Source organism: Ctenopharyngodon idella, chromosome 1 (genome assembly GCF_019924925.1).
Source record: "Ctenopharyngodon idella isolate HZGC_01 chromosome 1, HZGC01, whole genome shotgun sequence".
NCBI classification, from domain to species: domain Eukaryota; kingdom Metazoa; phylum Chordata; class Actinopteri; order Cypriniformes; family Xenocyprididae; genus Ctenopharyngodon; species Ctenopharyngodon idella.
Window position 1 is genome coordinate 20,060,115 of NC_067220.1, and position 19,295 is coordinate 20,079,409.

Consider the following 19,295-nt stretch of genomic DNA (forward strand, 5'->3'; position numbering starts at 1 on the left):
CTTCTTATCGCGCTTAAGAGGATAAATACGCACAAACATATATCACGTTTGGCAAGTATTCATTTAAACAGTCGATTATGTCTTAAGTGAAAGTAGACAGTTAGGAGAAAATTGGATGTGTATCATTCGATCTGTGCATTTGTTCTTGAAGTGACAGTATAGCCTAATAAACCTGCTGCTGTCCATAATGTTAATTCAAACAACAAAAGATAAAAAGGAAGTCACTCACTGCTCTTGACTGAGTAACTTCAGTAACTTTTAGTAAGGATTTATACAAGGAAGACTATGCACTGTTATTTTACATTTGATTACTTTATTCAATTTCTATAGGTAGTGTTTCTTACAGTAGTTAGACCTAACTGACAGACTTAAAGCACTGTTTATTTCATTTGTATCTTTGTTGTATTGTATTTATTTGTTCTTATTTTTGTCTAATTTACCGACTGTCAGATCTTAGTTGACTAAATCTAGACTAAAACTAAAACAGTTCCGAAGACTAAAATATGACTAAAACTAAATTAAAATTTGCTGCCAAAATTAACACTGGATCAAGAGAACAAAATCGTAACTTCTTGGAAAACTGACGCAAAATGTCTGTAATAAAAATGGATGTTGCTGCAATCGGGGAAGTCATTGCTCTTTTTTTCCCTACATCTTAAATTGCTGGAGCCACAGAGCAAGCAGATGAAACATGCGGTCATGTTATCTTGCGTTTTGAGGTGGATGCCTGGTGTTTATACTTGTTGTGTTTATACTTGTGCTCTTGCAAACTACTCTCACTCAAACTTTTCAACTTGTATCTTAAACTAAGGTTGAAAGTGTTGTTGGAAACTTAGTAATGGTGGTGTTGAAGTCAAGTGATCATGGTGAAGTTAGAGAAAAATTTTATTGAATTTTTGTTGAGGGAACCAACAGCCTTTTGTTGAGGGAGCCAGCAACTTCAAGGCTGGCCTTCAAAAATGTCATTCCTGCAGATTTATAGAACATTTTTCTTTTGATATAGTCTAGGTCTTCATCTCATGTGAGTGTACAGGATTTTAAACATATTTATTTATAGTACTAGTATTTCTGCAGGGGTAAAACTTAAATTATAAAAAAAAAATACTACATTCACATTTAACCCCACGTTTCTCCAAGGGCGCTGTGCAGAATCGCATTTAATCCGAGATAATGTGGTAGTGAAAAGACACCTGTCCTGCTAGGCTTACAGAGAAAAGAAAAAGCCATTGCCATTGAGCATGTGACAGATAACAGACAAGACTAAAGAAACTTAAATTAAGCAGGAATCCGGATGATTATTTGGACATTTACCTTTACGGTAGTCCACTCTTTCTGGTACTTAATTTCATTAGGTGTAATGGCACAGCAGGTTCATGAAGTTTTGGTATTAAATCTTTTTAGGTATCTAATCTAGCTGCAGAAAAACATGTCCTCACACATTATAAACCCCCTCTGGCTCTGAGACCCTCTACAGTGTGGCTCTACAGTATGTGCTGGCCATATTAACATCTGATTCTGCATCTGTGCTCTTTTCACTCAATCATCAATCTCATCCATCTCCATCTCCTTACTTTCAGCATCATCATCATCTGCAGCTGAGCTACTCATTGTTAACTTTATAAGACAGCAATTTAATGGGTGTTTAAAATGTCATAACACAGACTGAACAATCTGTGTTTCTGTCCCTCCACATCCCTCCCTCTCCTCAGTTCTTTCATCCTTCTAATTGTTCAATTTGCTCATGATATTAAACCTCTGCTGTATCTAAGTGCCAGATTAGTGGAGTTTAAACTTGACATGAAATCAAAATTGACCCCATTTACTTTCTTAATACATATTCCTGGTATTTTTCAACCCCTCTCTTTCAACCACCTATCATATAGACCACTTTCCATGATCCAGTTAATTTACAATGGATAAAATCAAGCCATACTCGACTCGAGTCACATTAAATATCCTGTTTCACTGGTAAATATTTAACATTATGGGACTAAAATGTGTTGAGAACAGCATTTCGTAATGACTTGTAGTATTACTTACAAAACAATGTGCACTTCATATGCTGCTTAATATGAGACTGTTAATTGCTCTATATTAACATTTTATATGTACATTATGAGTTTAAAATATTAACTCCGGTACATAATTAGACACCCTTACTCTCTCTCTATTGCCTGTTTTTTTTTTTTTTTTTTTTTTTTTTTTTTCAGGTGTTAAAAATTCATGAATTAATTTCATGTGATTTGCTTTGGTGTGGCTGGAAATCACATGCATTAACTCATCTGTTATTCTAATCGCCTTTGTTTTATATTTCCAGCTGCTTACTCATCCAGCTGGTGTTAAATCTAATAATGTAATTAAGGGTTGGTGGAACGGATGTGGGGGTGTTGTAATATGTTGAACATTCAGATATACCGGTCATAATCATTTGTCAAAAGAAAAAAAAAAATACACTTGAAAACACATCTTGAGTCTTGTAGGATTTGAACACTTTACTCTACATACACTTTACCTTTTTCATGAAACAGGACATTCATCATTTTATTCAGTTATTACAAATAAGGCATTTGTCTGAATCACAGTATTTAAAAATGTTTTGGTAATATAGATACCATTTCCTAGCTACCTAATTTTACATTTCGTAGTGACAAACTGGCTATCCATGCTTTGAGTCAAAGAAACCTATTTATTTAGTAGCTACAGTAGCTGTAGTCTAAATGTCCCATCATTCCCTTGTTTCCCTCCAACTAGGACAGACTGGGCCAGTGCAAAGCAGCTCCTGGGTGACGGCAACTTCCTGAAAAAGCTGATGGACTACGACAAGGACAATATCAAACCTCAGATTCTTCAAAAGCTTCAGAAATACATTAATAATCCAGACTTTGTGCCTGATAAGGTGGAAAAAGTGTCCAAGGCCTGCAAGTCCATGTGTATGTGGGTGAGAGCCATGGATCTGTACTCAAGGGTTCTGAAGGAGGTTGGGCCCAAACGTGAAAAACTGGCTGCTGCTCAGGTGAGTCTAGTTTGTGTGTGTGTGTGTGTGTGTGTGTGTGACATAATAAAGATACAGGGTTAATTACTATTGCATTATGAGTATCATTTACGTTATTCCATTATGATTGTCACTGTGTATTGTTTGCTGTTATTATTAATCTAATTTGTTTTTATCAGGACGAGTTGGACGTAACAATGTCCACCTTGAAAGAAAAGCAAGAGAAACTACAAGAGGTGGAGAACCAAATCAAAGTTTTGCAGGAGCAGTTTGAGTCCAGTGTGGCTGAAAAAGAGACGCTAGGTGAGAGAAAGAAAGAGAGAGATGAAGAGACAGATAGTGTATAAGCTTTCACAACTTTATAATTATTGAATTTAGTGAAATGTGTCACTGAGGGCACTAAATGATAATACTGCAATCATAGAAAGCAAGAAATTGTGTTGGTGCCCAAATAAAGGGATTTAGAAAAAAAAAAGGATAATAGAATCAAGTAGAAGATTGAAGAAAGAAAGGCTATTTTGCGGTTAGATTTATATTTATAACAAATATGGGCATCATTATATCATTATCGTTATGCTTCAGGGATGACATATTTTTGTTGGCTAAAACCTGAAAACTAGCTACCATTTCAGCACTTATGGTTCCATCAATGTTTTTTTTGTTTTTTTTAATGGGTTTTTGGTTAAATGCCTGAAATACAATCTGTAGTTAACACAAGCTTATTCTTTTTATTTTATTCTGTCACATAAAATACATCAGTAAATTTTTTTATATCTTTTACTTGTCTTGAAAAAGACAGTTGATAACAAGTGGCTAAATGGGACTACAGAGTCGGTTGTCAGAGACATAAAGCGTCATCACAACAAACAGGAAAACTCATGTAGGCCTACTCACTAGTCCGCTTTCACAGCCTTGTGTTTATAATGCGCTCTTGCAAACTAATCTTACTCAAACTTTCAAGAGTTGTTTTTTTAAGTGAGTTGCTGGAAGTGATGGTAAAGTCATGTGACCATGGTGTAGTTCATTTATAGCATATATTTAGCTTTTTACTTTTGCTGATTGTATTTAGGCTTCAAAATTCACAAGTTCTTATTTTCTGCAATAATCCAAAAGCCAATCCTATTGGGTTTTTGTCGAGGGAAATAGGGTGATTTTAACTTCTGAGTTGGCCTACAAAAATACATCATCACTGCAGTGCTCTTTATATTCTGTGGGTCCAGTAATAGTGGAATTTTGTGCATGTGTAATAAGTATTTATTTTTTTATTTTTTTGTACAAAACCTACATATTTTCATGTCAACTAGTCAGGCTGTCAACATTACTAGTTGACTAGTCTTATGGAAGCCTGGACCAGTTCAGATGGATTTCTTAAGGGAGCGTTAACATAACAAGCATTCTTGTTTTCAAAAACACATGGTACAGCAGATTGCAGGGGTCTCCAGACACATTTTTAAAAGTTATATAGTGAATTATGTTTTAAGGTGCCACATAGGATGTTTTTTTTTTTTGCCTTCCATTTTCATGTGTCTATATGAATCTGTGTGTATGTTTATGCATGTTTGTGTATGGGTTGTAGCTAAAACCAGGGCTCTGACTGAAGCACGTCTGGGTCGGTCGGGGAAGTTAACATCTGCTCTGGGAGACGAGCAGGTGCGATGGCAGGAATGCATTACTCTGTTTGAGCAGGAGATCCACAACGTCATTGGAAATGTGTTCATCGCTGCAGCTTGTGTGGCTTATTATGGAGCCTTCACCTCCCATTACAGACAATTGGTAGTACATCACAACCTTTTCTCACTCCATAACATATTATAATTATGTAATGCCACTGAGTATTTAAGATTATCTAGCATGTCTTTAAAGTCAAGCCTGTAGTATCTTCTTTCTCCTTACCTTACAAAAAATGTAAGGAATTACCTGTCATTCGCCCACCTTACCAAACTATGACACATCAAAACAGGAATTCCCCTTCAGCATACTGAACACTAACACTTATTTCTAGGAAATGTGAATGCGTTTTTTTTCTGTGTCCTGTAGCTTATAGATCACTGGATCACACGCTGTCAAAACTTGGGGATTCCAATCAGTGACAACTTTAGTCTTATCAGCATTCTAGGAGATCCCTACGAGATCCGACAGTGGAATGCCGAAGGGTTGCCACGGGATAATGTCTCCACAGAGAATGGAATCCTTGTGATGCGGGGACGCCGCTGGCCACTCATGATTGACCCTCAAGATCAGGTGACCGCTAACATTTCCAAACATTCCATCAGTGCTCTGTGTTCCAATGCCTTGTTAGTTTTTTAGCAAGGCAAGTAACAACAACAAATTCTAATTTAATAATAAAATGTATAGTCCTTTTAAATTGTATTAAACAGTGTAGTTTCCAGTCCACAGTACTTCACATAAACATTAAAACTTCATGAAAGTTTTAAGAAGGATCATTGTATTCAAAAGCTGCTTATTTTCAGGTTGAAAGGAAGATAAGTTGTTTTTCTGGCAGGCAAAACAGCTGCCACACACTGTTTCAGGATGATCATTATAGTTTACCCCATGCAAACTTGATGGTGGCATCAACATTTATGATAGCCCAACCACAGACCTTCCCTTACTGCTGAGGCCAAGTCAATGCTACCGCGGTTTCTTGACCAGCATGGATAGGCTCAGGAGGAGCTATTTTCCTCAAGCACTCTGAATTCTTAATGAGGACACTGCCAAGACACTGCTTGATACCATAAACTTCCACATGACACCATACGCTACAGTACATTTCACTACTATACAACAATGACTATGCATATCTTGTGCGCATTTGACCATCCTACATCAAACACTACCACGTTTAAAAAAAAAAAAAAAGTAATTGAAAATGCTTCTCACATTGGTAATTTGCATTATTTCACTATAGACACCCTATACAGTAGGTGTGCAGTATACAGTGTATATACTTCATTTGTCTGTTTATATTTGTGCATGTACACAGTGTTCCTTTTCTGTCTTATTTTATATTCACGCTTATTTTGTTTCATATTAATTTATTCTTACAGCTGAAGTACGTAATTTCAGCAGCATTAGCATCATCAAATGGATTTGCAAAAATGTCTGTGTTCATACACGTTTTCAGAACTCTCCTTCTGACTGTTATCAAATAGACCCACCCTAAACTCACACTGTTTATATTTTTTGGGAAATGAACCCATAAATGGCTTGCGTATAGTCATCTCTGCATATTAAGCTGGAATAGATTAGATAGATAAAGTATTTTAAAGGGTTAGTTCACCCAAAAATGAAATTTCTGTCATTAAGTACTCACCCTCATGTCGTTCCACACCCGTAAGACCTTCATTCATCTTCAGAACACAAATTAAGATATTTTTGATGAAATCCGAGAGGTTTTTTATCTCCCATAGAAAGCAACGCTATTACCATCATTCAAGGTCCAGAAAAGTAGTAAAGACATCGTTAAAATAATCAACGTGACTGCAGTGGTTCAACTTTAATGTTATGAAGCGGCGAGAATACTTTTTGTGCGCAAAAACAAAACAAAAATAACAACTTTATTCAACAATTTCTTCTTTACCCTGTCAGATTCGTACGCAGTTGACGTAGTGAACACAGTTCAGCGCTTCCGTGTTTATGTCCAAACCTTGGCTCTGTATTGGTCGACGCTGTTCAATGGCCGGAGCTGGCCAATAATGAGCCAGCGTTCTGACGTAACCTGGAAGCGCAGGATGTAAATAGCGTAGCAGAAAGACAGGGGAGAGAAGATATTGTTGAATAAAGTCATTATTTTTGTTTTGTCTTTTGCGCACACGAAAAGTATTCTCGTTGCTTCATAACATTAAAGGGTTAGTTCATTAATTATAGTCATTAATTACTCTCCCTCATGTCGTTCCACACCTGTAAGATCTTCGATCATCTTCAGAACACAAATTAAGATATTTTGATGAAATCCGAAAGGTTTTTTATCCTCCATTGAAAGCAACAAAATGACCACATTCAATGACCAGTAAAAACATTGTTAAAATAGTCAACGTGATTACAGTGGTTCAACCTTTATGTTCTGAAGCGATGAGAATACTTTTTCTGCACAAAAACAAAACAAAAATAATTGGCGCAGTGCTGTGTTTCTGTGTTTACGTCCGAACGCTGGCTCATTATTGACCGGCTCCTGTGTCAGCATCACACGCATACCTCGTGCTGCTCACGTGAAGAGCTGCCGTTCGGTTGTAGAACCTGGAAGCTGCAACGAAAATAGCGTAGCGGAGGAGAGACAGGGAGAGATGAATTTGTTGAATAAAGTTCTTATTTTTGTTTTGTTTTTTCGCACAAAAAGTATTCTCGTCGCTTCAAAACATTAAGGTTGAACCACTGTAGTCACGTTGCTTTCAATGGAGGATAAAAAAACCCTCTTGGATTTCATCAAAAATATCTTAATTTGTTTTTCGAAGATGAACACTCTTACGGGTTTGGAACGACATGAGGGTGAGTAGTTAATGACAGAAATTTCATTTTTGGGTGAACTAACCCTTTAACATTGGAAAATTTACACACAACTGTTCAAAAGTTTGGGGTCGATTAGATTTTCATAATGATTCGAAAAAAGTCAGCATTTATTTGATCAAAATACAGTAAAACAGTAATATTGTGAAATGTTATTAATTTAAAATAACAGTTTTCTATTTTCATCTTTTTTAAAATGCAATTTTCATCTAATTTAAAATGCATTTATCTCATGGATAATAGGATCAGTTTAGCAAGGTAATTTGAGTTTTATCTTTAGCTGCATCCATATTCACACTCTATTCCATGAACGTCTTAGTTTTAGGGTCAAATGGAAGTAATATGCAGCTAAACTTACACTGACTTGTTGAAAGATGCTTGCTGAATAATTCTTGACACCTCAATTGACCTATTCCCATTGGGTTCCCGTTTTGCATTTCATACCCTCTGTGACATCAGGACATAAATGAACGCGTCAGGTAAAGGACATCTTTAATAGCTGAGTGTTGTTTAGTTGGTTGGAGATGTTGTCAAACTGGTATGAAGAACAGCCTTCAAAATCCAAATAGGAAAACAACCAGCCTCCCTGCATTACCATACAAATATCTTTCTCCCATTCCAGCCTCTCCATTTTCATTACTATCCTCCAGTTTCAGCACATTTGGCTGTCGTTCTCCTTTTTTTTCTCTGCTCTTTCTTGTCATTTGTGTTTTGCTCTCTCTCCATCTGGCTGTCTCTCTTGGGAGAATCTGTCTTCTAGAGAGACTGAAACAGACATTCAAACATCAGTCTGTCTTGCATTTACATTACACACAAATACCATGACACAAACACTCTACTCTCAACTCAGCTCTGCTTAGTGGCACTGATGGCATGATGCTTAGAATACACATGCACATCTCCCACACAATTCTACAAACCCAATTCCAAAAAAGTTGGGACACTGTACAAATTGTGAATAAAAAAGGAATGCAATAATTTACAAATCTCATAAACTTATATTTTATTCACAATAGAATATAGATAACATATCAAATGTTGAAAGTGAGACATTTTGAAATGTCATGCCAAATATTGGCTCATTTTGGATTTCACGAGAGCTACACATTCCAAAAAAGTTGGGACAGGTAGCAATAAGAGGCCGGAAAAGTTAAATGTACATATAAGGAACAGCTGGAGGACCAATTTGCAACTTATTAGGTCAATTGGCAACATGATTGGGTATAAAAAGAGCCTCTCAGAGTGGCAGTGTCTCTCAGAAGTCAAGATGGGCAGAGGATCACCAATTCCCCCAATGCTGCAGCTAAAAATAGTGGAGCAATATCAGAAAGGAGTTTCTCAGAGAAAAATTGCAAAGAGTTTGAAGTTATCATCATCTACAGTGCATAATATCATCAAAGGTTCAGAGAATCTGGAACAATCTCTGTGCGTAAGGGTCAAGGCCGGAAAACCATACTGGATGCCCGTGATCTTCGGGCCCTTAGACGGCACTGCATCACATACAGGAATGCTACTGTAATGGAAATCACAACATGGGCTCAGGAATACTTCCAGAAAACATTGTCGGTGAACACAATCCACCGTGCCACTCGCCGTTGCCGGCTAAAACTCTATAGGTCAAAAAAGAAGCCATATCTAAACATGATCCAGAAGCGCAGGCGTTTTCTCTGGGCCAAGGCTCATTTAAAATGGACTGTGGCAAAGTGGAAAACTGTTCTGTGGTCAGACGAATCAAAATTTGAAGTTCTTTTTGGAAAACTGGGACGCCATGTCATCCGGACTAAAGAGGACAAGGACAACCCAAGTTGTTATCAGCACTCAGTTCAGAAGCCTGCATCTCTGATGGTATGGGGTTGCATGAGTGCGTGTGGCATGAGCAGCTTACACATCTGGAAAGGCACCATCAATGCTGAAAGGTATATCCAAGTTCTAGAACAACATATGCTCCCATCCAGACGTTGTCTCTTTCAGGGAAGACCTTGCATTTTCCAAAATGACAATGCCAGACCACATACTGCATCAATTACAACATCATGGCTGCATAGAAGAAGGATCCGGGTACTGAAATGGCCAGCCTGCAGTCCAGATCTTTCACCCATAGAAAACATTTGGCGCATCATAAAGAGGATGATGCGACAAAGAAGACCTAAGACAGTTGAGCAACTAGAAGCCTGTATTAGACAAGAATGGGACAACATTCCTATTCCTAAACTTGAGCAACTTGTCTCCTCAGTCCCCAGACGTTTGCAGACTGTTATAAAAAGAAGAGGGGATGCCACACAGTGGAAAACATGGCCTTGTCCCAACTTTTTTGAGATGTGTTGATGCCATGAAATTTAAAATCAACTTATTTTTCCCTTAAAATGATACATTTTCTCAGTTTAAGCATTTGATATGTCATCTATGTTGTATTCTGAATAAAATATTGAAATTTGAAACTTCCACATCATTGCATTCCTTTTTTATTCACAATTTGTACAGTGTCCCAACTTTTTTGGAATCGGGTTTGTATATACAGTAGCACATTACTTTCTTCATTTCAGCAGAATCTACTTCAGCACAGACTTTTTACAAAGGATCAACTGTCACATCCTTTCCATCTGATGAAGATGTTTCTCTTTATCTATCTCACTTTCTCTCTGTGTCTTTTTTTCATTAATACACACAAATATACCCATGCACACACACATACACATACACACACACACGATGATTATAGAAATGTCTTTTTTGTCATATCGTTTTTAAGAGCATCTTTGAGGGCATGTCATCATCTTTATGTTATGGTCAATGATGTGATGCTATCTATTAAATTATTTAAATTAATAGATTATTATTTTAATTATCTATTAATTTATTTAAAATGATTAAAATACATTAACAATGCAATTAATACATATAATGCATACACCTATTCTTGAATGAGCATGTTGTTATTTTCTGATTTTGATATTGATATTTTATTTGATATTTAATATTTTGTCATATATGTGATAACGAAGAAAAAAAAGTCTCATTAAAAGAAAATCTTAAGTAATTTGGCATTATTGTCAATATATTATTATGATCTGGCATAAATTCATAAAGTTTTTTGGGAGTCACACTACATGATGAATTTTACAACCTGAACTAATCTTGCTTCGCTTTTCCATTTTCCAATTTTCCATTTTGTATCTAGGCAAACCGCTGGATACGATCTAAAGAGGCAAAGAACGGTCTAAAGGTGATCAAGCTAACCGACGCAGGCTTCCTCCGAACACTTGAGAATGCCATCCGGCTGGGCATGCCTGTACTTCTGGAGGAGGTAACCACTGGCTCTTCTTTCACCTTTGACATTTTTTAGACAAATTTAAATACAAATTCACTACTGAAAAATTTAAATAAACATTTTAAATTATGAATTATGAATTACAGTTGTGAGGAACTGATAACGCTGCCAAACTGATCTCGGATGCGTTTCTCAAAAGCATCATTAGCCAACTAACATCGCAAGTTCCGTCGTTACTAACATAGTTCAACGATTTGGTGTTTCCCGAAACCATCATTCAAAGGAACATTCGCAAACTGCATCGCAAACTTGTGTGGTTGGAACGACTGTGGTTAGAAGCATAGTTTCTTGTTTTTATGACGTGGATTTAATAAATCGTTATCTTGAGCAAAATAAGCAAGCTGACATTACAATGTATATCTTTTATTTCGAATACATACAAATGTAATTTACATATTTTAGTTTGTAAAGAGATTTTAAGCACGTTTTTGAAGAGTGTGCATGTACGGACGTGCTCTACTATGTAACAACAAGCCTATGATTGATTATGGAAAAATAACTGAGAAAAACAAGTAGTCCTCAGATGCCATGTCCATAATTTATAGCAAAAAATCTAGCATTAATTTGATCTCGAACTGATTCATTTAAAGAAGTTATTACTCCATCACCTGTGTGACATCATTAACCAACGTGGCTGAACCACAGGTTTGCGACAATACGGTTTCGGGAAACAGTCGTGACTAGCTAGTTTATTTGCTCAACAATGCATCTATGCATACTATGGTAGTGAAGCAGTGAGTTACGTCGTTGTACGGGAAATGCACCCCTGAATGGTTTAATTCAGTCTTAAATGAGTGATTCTGTAGTGTACTGTGTTTATTAGTTCTGACTCTTGCCAGATGTGATTTTTATGGTGAATCTAGTTTCAGTCATGTTTGTTTTCACTTCTGACAACTGAGACGTATAGTTTTCCCCTATTTTTTAGGTCAATTTGTACCAGAAAGAGATCTAACATGAAAATAAAAATGAATGCTGAATTTTATTAATTGCAAAATGAAGAAATGTCACGCATTTCACTCATATCTGTGTGTGTGTTTACAGCTAAAAGAAACTCTAGACCCTGCTCTGGAGCCTATTCTTCTGAAGCAGACGTTTGTGTCAGGTGGCAGAACATTGATCCGACTGGGAGATTCTGACATTGACTATGATAAAAACTTCCGTTTCTACATGACCACCAAAATGGCCAATCCCCACTATCTTCCTGAGGTATGTGTGTGTGTGAGGAAATGCATACAATTATATTTACAAGAAACACAAATTTTGTCACATGGATTTTTTGGTTACTGGAAGAGACAATGATAATTAATTCTTCCATGCAAATGTCTGACTCCTACAGTTTTTTTCCCCATGTAATTATTGTCTGTTATTTAGCAGCTCATTGTTTATTTTATCCTCTCTGGGGATTTAGAAAAGGTATTCAGGGGTCGAGGTTGACACCTGTTTAAGGTCAACTGGATTTGGCACTGTAGCAAAGTGGACACAAGCCCTTCACATATCTGTTCTGCCACCACCTTGTGCACCAATCCCTCTCTGGCTCCATGCCATATCAACTCTTGCTGCAAAATTCTGGGGTGGATGCGGATCAGCGCCCACCTGCCAAGAGACAATGCCCTAGCAATCATAACAGACAGGGCCACGGGCAATAGCGCTTGCAGCAGGCAGAGAGCACACAGCCAGATATGGTTGCCTGTCAAACGGGGCTGTGCCGTTGTAAGCTCCAGCTTTAGAGACAGGACAGACCTGTCATTTCAGCTTAAATAAGGAAGAAGAGCTATGCTGACAGACCAGTCTGAACTAAAGAAACATTCTCACAGACAGACAGCAAATACAAAGCACACAGAGCCAATCAAAGTGTGCCTCTAGAGGATTTTTAGAAAGGGAAGGGACAACAGCAGCATCTCTTGGGGGATACATTTAGCAGATAATGTCAATCATTATTTGCATGCCCCTAAAAAATACATTTTTAGTTTGTGCTATTTATTCATAATTCAGTTATTCATGATCATGTCCACCTTTCTCTCAGTCATTATGATTGCGTCATTAACATCTAAATAATGTCAAGTTGGAGAAAATTAGAACAAGTTGTTTATGTTGCTTGCTTTCAATTAATGTTGATACTGTACAAGTTAGGATATGACCTCTTTAAGCTACACATCCATAATCGTTTTTGTGACTAATTTTCTATGTCAGGTGTGCATCAAAGTGACTATCATCAACTTCACTGTTACCAAGTCTGGACTGGAAGATCAAATCCTCAGGTAATTCCCTGCTTTTATTATTCAGATTCAATATGAACACCTGAGACACATGGGCCCGGTTTCACAGACAGGGCTTAGATTAAGTCAGGATTAGGCCTTAGTTCAATTAGGACATTTAAATAGCTTTTATAAACATGCCTTACTCATGTGCATCATGAGACAAAACAATAGCACTGACATATTTTAAGATATGTCAGTGCAAGTTGCTTTCAGTTAAAACAGGTCAAACATGCGTTTTTGTCTGGGACTAGGGTTTTCTAAAAGCTAGAAGTGGTAGAATAATGTAGTGCATAAGAGGCTGACTAGCTCACTGTATTAAGAGAGTTAAATAGAAATTCACTTTGGCCTCTTTTCACCTTTTACTAACATCCATCTTACTGTAGGTGTTCCAGTCAAAACCAAGACACATTACCATTTACAACTGCATTGGATGCATTTGGATTTCATGACATAAGATGTTGTCTAACAATAAATATTATTTGAAGTTGATTAACTGATTATTCTCCTGCCAATGCTCACTGTGTAAAATATTGGTTGACTTTTTGTTGTGATCGTTTATTTCTGTCTATGCCCAGTGATGTAGTCCGTCTGGAGCGTCCTGACTTGGAAGAACAGAGAAGCCAGCTGATTGTCCGCATCAATACAGACCGGAACCAACTGAAAGCCATCGAGGACCGAATCCTCAAACTGCTCTTCACTTCTGAGGGCAACATCCTTGACAATGTGGAGCTTATACAAACTTTACAAGAGTCAAAGGTTAGTGGTTTGGGGTCAGAAGTTTAAAGAGAGGGAATGACATTTGAGCAGAGTGGTAGATAAGCAGGTAATAATAATTATGTATAAAAGCAGTTCAAAAGTTTGAGGTTGGATTTTTTTTTATGATTTTGAATGAAGTCTCTTATGCTCACCAAGGCTAGATTTATCTGATTAAAAATAAAGTAAAAACTGTAATATTTTAAATATTATGTTCTGAGAAAAGCTCTCACATAATTTGTTTGCAGAAACCACTAATTCATGTAATGCAATTACATTTATTTTTAGTGTCTAAACTCTTTCGGTTGCCACTGTTTATTTAATAATTATTAATAAATATTATATAAATAATTATTAAAATTATATGCTAATGAATGCTTCATATAAAAAAAAAAATCATTGCAAATGTTACGGTCAACTAAAAAGAATGTAGCCTCGTTTGATAGTGATTACATGTTTATTTGGGAATGAGTGCTGACACATACTTTAATCTATAGCTTTTCTTCTGTGGATTTGTTTTAGCACAATTAATTTTTAGCAAATTCCCTCGACATAGTATGTTTGTACCAAATTTGAGCAAGCAGGAAGATCAGTGGCACAGATTACACGTCTCTGTCTGCCTTCTACCACCCACAGAGAGTAATGAAAGCCTGAATGGGAGGAACGGATAGATAGATAGATGAATGAAAGGTTGGGCCGACAATGAACAAAATATCTGTCTTAAAGATAAAAATTCTGTCTCCCTCTGACACCTTTGCTACAGTCTCATGTATTTCTGCAACACTTATACTGCTGTCAGTGTGGACGGCTTTACAACTCCTTTTGCATTTTAAGAGCTCTTTATAAACACATCAAACTGTCAAGTCATTACATTTGTCTCTGTTTGGAATGTAACACTTGACGTAAAGCAGATCTGCTCACAATTTATCCCCTTTTCTCTTGCAAAGGTGACATCTCAGGCCATTAAGTCTCGGCTGGTGGAGGCGGAGACGACAGAAGAGATGATCAATGCAGCCAGAGAGAAGTATCGCCCTGTTGCAACACGTGGCTCCATCATGTACTTTGTCATTGCCAGCCTGTCTGAGATTGACCCCATGTACCAATTCTCCCTAAAGTACTTTAAACAGGTAATTTCAGTCTAGGGCAGTCAATCTATTATATTTTTTGAGGATGTAATATATCAAAATAAACCCAGCTACATCATTTTTTATATTATACTACCGTTTAAAGGTTTGGTGTCGGTAAGATTTTTAAATTCTCTCTTTAATTCTCTTATGCTCACCAAAGCTGCATTTATTTGATCAGAAATACAGTAAAAAGCTAACTAGTAATATTGTGAAATATTACAATTTTGAAGGATTCTTTTCTGTTTTTATATATTTTGAAATGTAATTTATTACATTTTATGTCAAAATGTATTTTTTAGCAGCCATTACTTCAGGCTTCTGTGTCACATGATCCTTCAGAAATCATTCTAATTTGCTGATTTCTTATACTGTTGAAAACATCTCAGGTTATGAATGTAACCATGGTTCCCTGAGAAGGGGAACGTGACACTGTGTATTAGATTGAAGATATGGGGAACGGCATCGGTGTGACCGGTGTCTGAAGCATGTGTATACACACAACAATTTAATTGGCTGACGACAGTCCATGACATCACTACCGGAGACGTCATCAACTTTTTTGTTTGAAAGAGATGTGCAGGCAAACCCGAGGCATGGCAATGAGACGCAATGTCTCGTTCCCCTTCTCAGGAAACCATGGTTACATTCGTAACCTGAGACGTTCGAAGTGGAACTCAACACTGCATCTTGGTTTGATTCTATGGTGAACAAATACACACTCCGCCATGCTGAGGGAATGCGCACAACCACAATGGGCATAGCATTATTGACTCTACAGACTTGTTTAGCTAGAGTCAGAAGTATCAATCATATAGGGCACATCCTAAGACTCATAGACCGTCAAGTGGTAATATTCCCCTCAACCATTACCCAAGCTCATATGCTCGTGACATGGAAAGCCTTGGCATTTTTCAACCTTCCTCCCTTCCTTGTGGGCCCAGCCTTAGCCACCTGTAGCCCAGGAATAGAGCTCTAAGGTTTAGCTATATCAGCTTCTTTAGCTTAAGCATTTGGGAATACTGGCCCAGGGAGACCATTTTATACGCTACCATGGCCTACCACTAGGACAGTAGGGGAGGGTTCTATTCTACACTCAACCCAGAAGGACTGTCTGGGCCTCTTCAGGGCCCCAAGACTCCCAAACCTGACAAATGTGCCTGATAACAAGAAGAGCTGCTAAAAGGCAATTTAACCTCTACTTGTTAGGTTCTACAGGACCGGTTGGGGCTCCAACAGGGAGGCTTAGATTAGAAACCGACATGAAAGTAGTAGAGGAGTCCCGAAAGGAAAGGATTTCCCGTCAGACACCTCCCACCTACAATCCCCACAATTGATCTCGCCTTGCCGTTACGGCGGCCAAACCACGGGGTGTAAGTGCTCAACTTTGATCCCTCAAGAGAGAGTCAAGCATAGGTGGAGCTTCTCACTACAACCGCATCACAAAGCATGCATTCAAAGCCAGATCAGTTCAAAAGCCAGCTCCTTATCACCAGAGTTTGCAACCACACATCCAGCTTCCTTGAGGAGTCGAACACGCTCAATCCGTAGCATATTTACACGTGCATACGTGCATACAAATCGTTGTTGACGTCTATTGCAGGAGCGGGCGCTCCGGTTGTGACGTAATTGACTGACGTCGACCAATGAAATTGTCATGTGTATGCACGTGCTTCAGTCACCTATCACACTGATGGTGTTCCCCATAGCGTAGATCCAAGGCGTAGTGTTGAGATCCACTTCGAAAGGGAACAGTTATGCTCCTTTTTCAGGATCACATAATTCATTTAAAGTAGAAATCTTTAGTAATCGTCTTTTTTGATCAATTTTTTAACAGTAGTGTGTTTTATATATATATATATTATCCAAAAGTGACTTCCAGTGCATTTAAGGCATACATTTTGACATTTCACGCATTCCCTGGAAATTTCTTCACAGTTGTTCAACAACACTATTGAGTCAGCAGAGAAGCACAGAGATTTGAGCGTGAGACTACAAATCCTGTTGGATCAGACTCTGCTGAGTGCCTACACAAATGTGTCCCGTGGCCTTTTTGAGCAGCACAAGGCCATCTACAGCTTCATGCTGTGTGTGGAGATCATGATGCAGAGGGGAGAGATCTCCCAGCAGGAGTGGCAGTTCTTCCTGCGAGGGGCTGGAGGCATGGAGAAGGTCAGAAGATGTGGAAAGGGCATATATGTGTTGACAAAGAGAAAGAAAGAACACCTATGTGTGTGTGTGTGTGTGTGTGTGTGTGTGTGTGTGTGTGTGTCTCTGTGTGTCTTTGTGTGAGTCTGAGTGTGTGTGTGAGTGCTTATGTATGTGTGTTCTTATTCTAATTCTGTTTTAGGCAATTATCCTTCTACAAGCCATGAATGGGATTTAATTGTGTTAATTGTTAAATTGGAGAGCTGTTTTCTATTTTTTACCTTTCCTCAGGGCCTGTGCTATATGTCACCATCAAAAAGGCATTTCTCTCACACCCCACGTTGTTTTATTGTTTTAGTGTGTTGATGCAGTATGTTTTTGCGTACATTCAAGTAAACAGAGTCCACTTGAGGAGAGATGTGCTGTTACTTTTCTTAGTGATCAGACAATCTGTCTTTCAGGCAAACAGGCAAAGAAAAAACATTCCTATTTGGGAGTGGGCTCTTTTGAATTCGGCCAATAAGCAACCACCCAGAATACCCTATTTACCATCTAGAAACCACAGAGAAGACACTAGTAACCTCAAAGAAAGTTAAAAACCACTTAACACTTTAGCAGCCTCATTACAACATCCTGGCAACCACCACTACTCTAGCATTGTGGCAGCAACACTTGCACAGGCAAACTCGAACCACAACTCCCTTTACTCCTGACATTAACATGTGTTTTGTATCTGGAAACTGTTTGGATTGCATTTACACATTCACTCAAGTGTGTCCCCCACACAAAATACAAATCACTGTTTACATATTAATCTTTTTGTGTTCTCTTTATTTACAAACCTGTCAGTATAGGATGTTAAAGGGTTAGTTCACCCAAAAATTAAAATAGTGTAATTTATTACTCACCCTCATGCCGTTCCACACCTGTAAGACCTTCGTTAATCTTCGGAACACAAATTAAGATATTTTTGTTGAAATCCGATGGCTCAGTGAGGCCTGCATAGCCAGCAATGACATTTCCTCTCTCAAGATCCATTAATGTACTAAAAACATATTTAAATCAGTTCATGTGAGTACAGTGGTTCAATATTAATATTATAAAGCGACAAGAATATTTTTGATGCGCCAAAAAAAACAAAATAATGACTTGTATAGTGATGGCCGATTTCAAAACATTGCTTCCTGAAGCTTCGGAGCGTTATGAATCAGTGTGTCGAATCAGCGTGTCGAATCAACAGTTCGGAGCACCAAAGTCATGTGATTTCAGCAGTTTGGCGGTTTGACATGCGATCCGAATCATGATTGAACACGCTGATTCATAATGCTCCGAAGCTTCCTGAAGCAGTGTTTTGAAATCGGCCATCACTATATAAGTCGTAATTTTGTTTTTTTGGTGTTTAGAAATTTAGAAAAAGTAAGAAAAGTTATTTGTGGAGAAAAATAAGAGAAATGAGATTCCAAGTGTAATCATCCATATACTGTTTCTAGTTAATTTTCTTTGGCTGGTTTTATATTTCAGTCTACTCCAATGTTTGTCAGTGTTCTCATACTCAAATCAATAATGACTTGTTGCTTGATCAAAGTCTCAAAACTTAATTCATGCTGTTTGATGGTTTTTGACATGTATCAGTATGATGAAATATTACTCACAGCTTTATGCACAAACACACAGACGCTTTCTGTTCATAACACTCCCCTTTCCCACTGCAGGAACTGCCAAAGAAGCCAGAAGTGCCCTGGTTGGCTGATTTTGCCTGGGAGACTTGTTGTAATTTAGAAGACCGTCTGCCCTGCTTTAAAGGCATTAAAGAAGAGATGATATCCACACCTATCTCTGTCAAACTGGGTATATTTTTAATTTTCATTAAAACATCACAGGCTCATACTGTCCTTATGCAATTTCTTGAAAAGCATCAATCACAAAATAGAAATCATACAGTTATTCTTTTCTTAACACTATTTTTCTCTCTCTGTAGGGCAACTGGAGGTAACAGTAAACCCGAAACAGTGGGACGGGTATGTTACTGACCTTCCTCCCTTCTCAGAAGACATACCCTCTGAGAAACAGCCACAGGTCAGAGGTCACTGGAACCAGCGGCTTGGGGCCTTCCAGAAACTCATCCTCATCAAGAGTTTTATGGAGGAGAAGGTAATAAAACATATTTAAAAAAAACACACACACAGGGA

The 19,295-nt window shown here is 37.8% G+C and overlaps 1 protein-coding gene across 1 annotated transcript in view; it reads left to right on the forward strand.

Moving 5' to 3' along the window:
- The window catches only part of dnah6 (dynein, axonemal, heavy chain 6), an 83,772-nt gene that overhangs the window by 47,045 nt on the left and 17,432 nt on the right, over positions 1–19,295 (forward strand). The window contains exons 54-65 of the mRNA XM_051915720.1: positions 2,752–3,013; positions 3,172–3,295; positions 4,569–4,765; positions 5,030–5,233; positions 10,674–10,799; positions 11,865–12,029; positions 13,014–13,081; positions 13,657–13,837; positions 14,782–14,961; positions 16,897–17,130; positions 18,819–18,954; positions 19,085–19,257. Of these exons, the coding sequence (XP_051771680.1) occupies positions 2,752–3,013; positions 3,172–3,295; positions 4,569–4,765; positions 5,030–5,233; positions 10,674–10,799; positions 11,865–12,029; positions 13,014–13,081; positions 13,657–13,837; positions 14,782–14,961; positions 16,897–17,130; positions 18,819–18,954; positions 19,085–19,257 (2,050 nt within the window). The remainder of the gene's footprint in view (positions 1–2,751; positions 3,014–3,171; positions 3,296–4,568; positions 4,766–5,029; positions 5,234–10,673; positions 10,800–11,864; positions 12,030–13,013; positions 13,082–13,656; positions 13,838–14,781; positions 14,962–16,896; positions 17,131–18,818; positions 18,955–19,084; positions 19,258–19,295) is intronic.